The sequence below is a fragment of the Lactuca saligna genome, chromosome 5, assembly GCF_052625555.1.
Source record: "Lactuca saligna cultivar CGN05327 chromosome 5, ASM5262555v1, whole genome shotgun sequence".
NCBI lineage: Eukaryota > Viridiplantae > Streptophyta > Magnoliopsida > Asterales > Asteraceae > Lactuca > Lactuca saligna.
Window position 1 is genome coordinate 212145273 of NC_136421.1, and position 5452 is coordinate 212150724.

The 5452-nt window shown below is 39.2% G+C and overlaps 1 protein-coding gene across 1 annotated transcript; it reads left to right on the plus strand.

Moving 5' to 3' along the window:
- The first annotated feature begins 2640 nt into the window (after nucleotides 1–2640).
- LOC145046223 (uncharacterized) lies at nucleotides 2641–3405 on the plus strand. Its single transcript, XM_078994519.1, has one exon. The coding sequence runs from the start codon at nucleotides 2641–2643 to the stop codon at nucleotides 3403–3405; it is 765 nt and encodes a 254-aa protein (XP_078850645.1).
- Nucleotides 3406–5452: the final 2047 nt, after the last annotated feature.

Genomic DNA, 5452 nt, shown 5'->3' on the forward strand with positions numbered 1-5452 from the left:
TTTTAGCTTGTTAAAGAACCTTATGTGTGGATGACAACTATTTTTCTGTTAATAGAAAGATAATTAAATAGTATGAACATCTTTTAATTGTCAACCTCATATGTTATGTGACCACTTTGTCATATGTCTAGGATTAATGAACATGAAACTAGAATTAATAAGAAAAATAGGTAAATTCATGTGTGAGCTTGTATGATGACCATCAACAAGAAGTTAACTAAAGGACCAAATTAGTTAGCTATTACAAGTCTAAATTAACCCGAATAAATAATCTAGTGAATTAAATTGAATTAGACAACTGATCACTGTTTGAGTTAGTTTGTTCTCTAAGGATTAGTGCAACGAATGTGAATCTAATTAACTGAATCGGTAGCCAACAGAAGAATTAATCCATTGCACTATTACCATAATATCAACCATAGGATCAATTGAGTTGAACTAAGCAGAAGTCCTTCTCATGATTGAATTTAGTTAAATCTTTGCTTTTCTAGTTCTTTTTAGTGATAGTAGTAAGTTTCTAGTCTTGTAAAACTAGAGAAAAACCCCTACTTATTAATTAATTCAGATAAAATTAGTTTTTAGTTCTAATTTACCGTTCCCTGTGTTCGATACCCTACTTATTTAGCTTTACCATAATTGATAGGTCCACTGCCTTTGTGTATTTATTTTATAATTAAAAGTATGTTTAAAACTAGTTGGTTTTACACACATCAAGTTTTTGGCGCCGTTGCCGGGGAACGGTTCTAAATTAGCACTAATTTTTATTTTTATCAAACCTTTGTGTGGGATTTATCTCATACAAAGTTAATTCTTAGGTAATTTAGTAATTAGTATAGGTTTTAATAAATAGCCATTTTATTAGTTTTATTAGAAAAAAGTTTTCTGTTTTTGCCTTGAACTCGCCGAGTGCACTCGTACCAACTCGGGGAGTCCGTCGCTGATACAGTTTTTATTTTATTTTTGTTCTTTTTACACGTTCCTTTTATTTTGCTTGCAGTTGTTTCATGACTCGAGGATCTGATACACCTCTGGTGCCTCCTCTAGAAGACCCAGAATCCGCACTTAGGAGGAACAAAGGAAAAGTTGTTGGAGAATCCATTTCTTCAAAGAACTCGCCACTAAAGAACCTCAAGTCCATTTTCAGCAAGAAAAAGAGTAGCAAATCAAGATCATCCAGCACCTCTTTAGCAATCGAAGATCCGATTAAAGAAGACACCAAGTACGAGACCGAGGGGGAAGAAGATCTCACCTTCGATCACGAATCCGACTTTGAAGACGAGTTAGCTCTTACTATGGCTAACATCGATGAAATCCCCATGGGGGAATGGAAGAAGAGGATGTGTGACGACACCGGACTGGGACTTGTGCAACCCGGAATTCCCGCTACTGCCACTTTCGAATTAAAGGGCCACATACTCGCGCAACTTAAGGAGATTCCCTTCTATGGAAAAGACCACGAAGATGCCTATAAGCACTTGGATGAAGTAAATGATGTGGCTGACTACTTCAATGTACCAAATGTGCCACGCGAGACTCAGCTACTTCGCATGATCCCAGTCACATTCAAAGGTGCTGCAAAAGACTAGCTCAAGTCACTTCCTCCCGGGTCGGTCACCACATGGGGCAAGATGAAAGAAGAGTTCATAGACCATTTTTGTCCGCCTTCCAAAATAGCCAAGTTAAAGAAAGCCATCGCCAACTTCGAGCAACAACCCGTAGAATCTCTTTATAAGGCGTGGGAAAAGTATAAAGGTCTTCTCAAAAATTGCCCACACCATGACCTTAATAGCCAATAAGAAGTTTCCATCTTCTATGATGGAGTCAATGTCACCACAAGGTAATTGCTCGATTCACAAGGCCCGCTCACAAGGAAGCCGCCCCGGAAATTAAAGAATTAATTGAAGAATTCTCTAAACATTCTACAAAATACCATAACCTAAGAAACGAAGTAAGCAGGGGGTAGTGAACTCGGCAAGTGATGGCATAGCGGTGATGATGGATAAGCTCGATAGTTTAGATAGAAGGATGACAAAAATGGATCAAACAATCCATGCTATTTGAGTTGGATGCGAGAACTATAGTGGGCCTCATCTCACAAAGGATTGCGACTTAGATGCAAATGGAAACAAAAAGGAGCAAGTGTTCTATTCAAGTGGTGATCGTTACGATGAGAATTGGCGGAAACCAAAGAAGGAATGGCTCCCGTATGAAGAATACAAAAAGGCGAAGGAGGAGAAATACAAACAGAAGGAGAGGGGTTTTTATCAAAAGGAAGAACCGGTTATGGAAAAGAAAACCGATTTAGAAGAAATGTTCACTAGATTTATAGTCGTGTCTGAGAAAAAGCACAATGATCATGATGCTGCAATACATGAGACTAGAAATATACTTCAGAATCAGCAAGCATCTATTCTCAACATTGAGAAACAGCTAGGACAACTTGCACAACAAGTGAACGAGAGACGACCGAGTCAACTTCCAAGTAAAACCGAGAATAATCTGAGAATGGAGAATGTGAGTGTTGTGACCTCCAGCTTTGGAAAAATTCTCACCCCTGCACAAAAGATGTCCAAGGTACATGCATAAAAGACAGAAGAGTCGGATCCAGCAAAACCCGACCAGACTCACCGAGTCCCTCTAATGGACTCAACGAGTCCATGCCCTGATGATAAAACTATTGTTTCCTTAAGGCCTTACAACCCTCCTCTGCCATACCCAATCAAAGCCATACCTACTGAGAAGGTTAAAGCATACAGAGCTTTCATGGAGCATATTAGAGCCCTTCAAGTAAACATCTCATTTGTGGAAACAATGCTTCAAACACCTAAATATTTTAACTTGCTGAAAAGTCTCTTTGCTGCTAGAAAAGATTTAGCTGAAGTTGCGGAAATAGTAATGAGTGAGCTACGTGAAAAGAAGGGCGATCCGGGAAGCATCATAATTCCTTGTCAATTTGGAAATGTACTTGCCACTCAAGTGTTGACCGATTCTGGTGCAAGTATTAACTTAATGCCTTGGTCTTTCTTCAAAAAGTTGAATTTACCGGAACCGAGGCCTGTGAATATGAAGATCCATTTGGTAGATAAAACGAATATTAGTCTAAGAGGCGTTTGTGAAGATATCCTCATCAAGGTGGATAAGTTTATATTTCCTGTGGACTTTGTAGTGCTCGATATGGAGGAAGACCCCAAAATTCCGATTATTTTAGGGAGACCATTCTTGAATACCGCGGGTGCATTAATCGATGTATGCGAGTCTACATTAACATTGAAGGTAGGAGATGAGACAACAGTGTTTAAAGCTCTACCAGAAGTTAAGCAAGAAGAAGGAAGAAAAGAAGAAGTCTCATTCGTTAATTTGGATGATGAAATAATACAAAAAGAACTTGCTCTCTTACAAGATTAAGATCCAAGTAAATTTTCGCTATCTTCTGGAGGAATTGGTGATGTTGAAAAGGACTTGGAAGAAATAGAGAAGCTTTTGGAACGAACCAATTTAATAAACACGGTGGAATGTGTTGAATTCGCTCCGACTCGCCGAGTCGCTTCCTTGGACTCGACGAGTCCAGTCGAAAATCACAGCAGCTTAGCTGATTTTTATCTGCTTGTTACCAACTCCCTGTATGCTCTAGACATGAAGATTTTCCCTAAATCTACAGAAGATCAAACAACAGAAGGAGGAAAGGATGGTGATCTTCAACACGTTCAAGTAGCATGTCTCGATACGATCATGCAAGAAGATGAGGATAATCCACTTGAAGAAGAGGATAGCTTTGGAGAAGAGGGAGATGCCACGGTTATGAAAGATGATGCTGATGACCCGTTCATTAAGTCACGTATTACCAAACCTCGAGCCCAAATTTTCACCAACTATGAAGTAATAAAGTTCAACGAGAAGGGGGTGAAGAAGAAGAAGAAGAAGAAGAAGAAGAAGAAGAAGAGGAAACGGGTAATTCATGAAGCAGAAGATGATGGTATAAGGAGAAAGATAGAAGAATTACGACAAGCTTATAAGAAGAAGATACACGCTTACAAGACAAAGTATAAACTGCAAAAGATTAGGCGTGCATTCCCGATGCAGGAGGATGAAGAAACGTAGATGGAAAGGAGTCCAGCTAACGACTCCTTAAAAAGAAGCGCTTGGCGGGAGGCAACCCGTTACTAGAGTTTGCTTTCTTTTATCTGTTTAGTTTTGTTGATTTTCAGTTTTTGGAATTTTATTTTCATCCTCTAAATCATTAGGCATGACTGCTTGAGAGTGCGTATGGACTAAGTGTGGGGTGGAATGAATTTTTATGACAAAATGAAATATTCTTTTGAACTCGTGACCAGACTCGCCGAGTCTGACCTTGACTCGCCGAGTCGGTTTTACTTACACAAAAAAATTTTGATTTTTACATCCGGTAAAGATGGGCTTTTCAACCCTAATGAGATCATTCTTTCAAACCCTTACTCGACGTGTGCTTATTTTCTTATCTCTCTCAAGTATTCATCATCTTCTATACTTTTTCTTCAAGATTTTCAAATTCCATCAACAAAGGTACTTAATTTCTTCCTTAATTTTGTTTAAGCCATGATTCTTGGATGATTTAGGGTGTGAATTTCATACAATACCCGATTTTGAAGTTTAGTGCATTTTTAGGGTTTTAATTTAGTATGAATTGTGTTGTTTTGGATGTTCATTCTTGTTCCAATACATTTTAGGAACATCCAGGGACAAAACCCTTGAAAAAAATTCAAGTTTTTATGGTCAAATTTGGCTCGACATGCCAACTGACTCGCACAGTTCGAGCGACTCGCCGAGTCGTTCATGGACTCGGCAAGTCCATTCGGGGACCCATATGAGTTTTGTTTTTAATGCTTTTCTGTATTTGTTGGGTTTGTTCTTTATTTTGTAGGTATCATGTTTTTCAGAGGACAGAGCTCGAGATGAAGCCAAGGAGATTTTCCTTGGTTGAATTTTCCTCCAATTGAATCGACCTCAACGATGATGAGATGGAAGAAGAAACTGGCTGATGTTAGAAAGAAGGAGATATATGTACCGAATCGGATTGACTGGGATTAGTTAAATAGTGTCCGGTATGAAGAAGAGTTGGCGCCTTACCTTGTGAAAGAATTTACTTACGAAGGGGAGACGATGATATGTGATGGATGGAGTCGGGTTTTTAGAATTCAAGAGTCGGTGTATCGTGAGCTTTGCTGGGAATTTTTCTCCACGGTGTCCTTCCAAGGAGGAGATGATTTCTACCACCCCACAAGTTTTAGTTTTTGTCTTGGGGGTGAATACCATCAATGTTCGGTCATTGAGCTTACGTGTCGAATGGGTATTTACGACCAACATTCGGTCATTGAGCTTGCGTGTCGAATGGGTAAAGATTGTTCCATGGTGTTTGGCTTCTTATTTGTCGGAGGGTGCGGTCAAGGATCGCAAAACGTCCAAAATTAATGGAGGC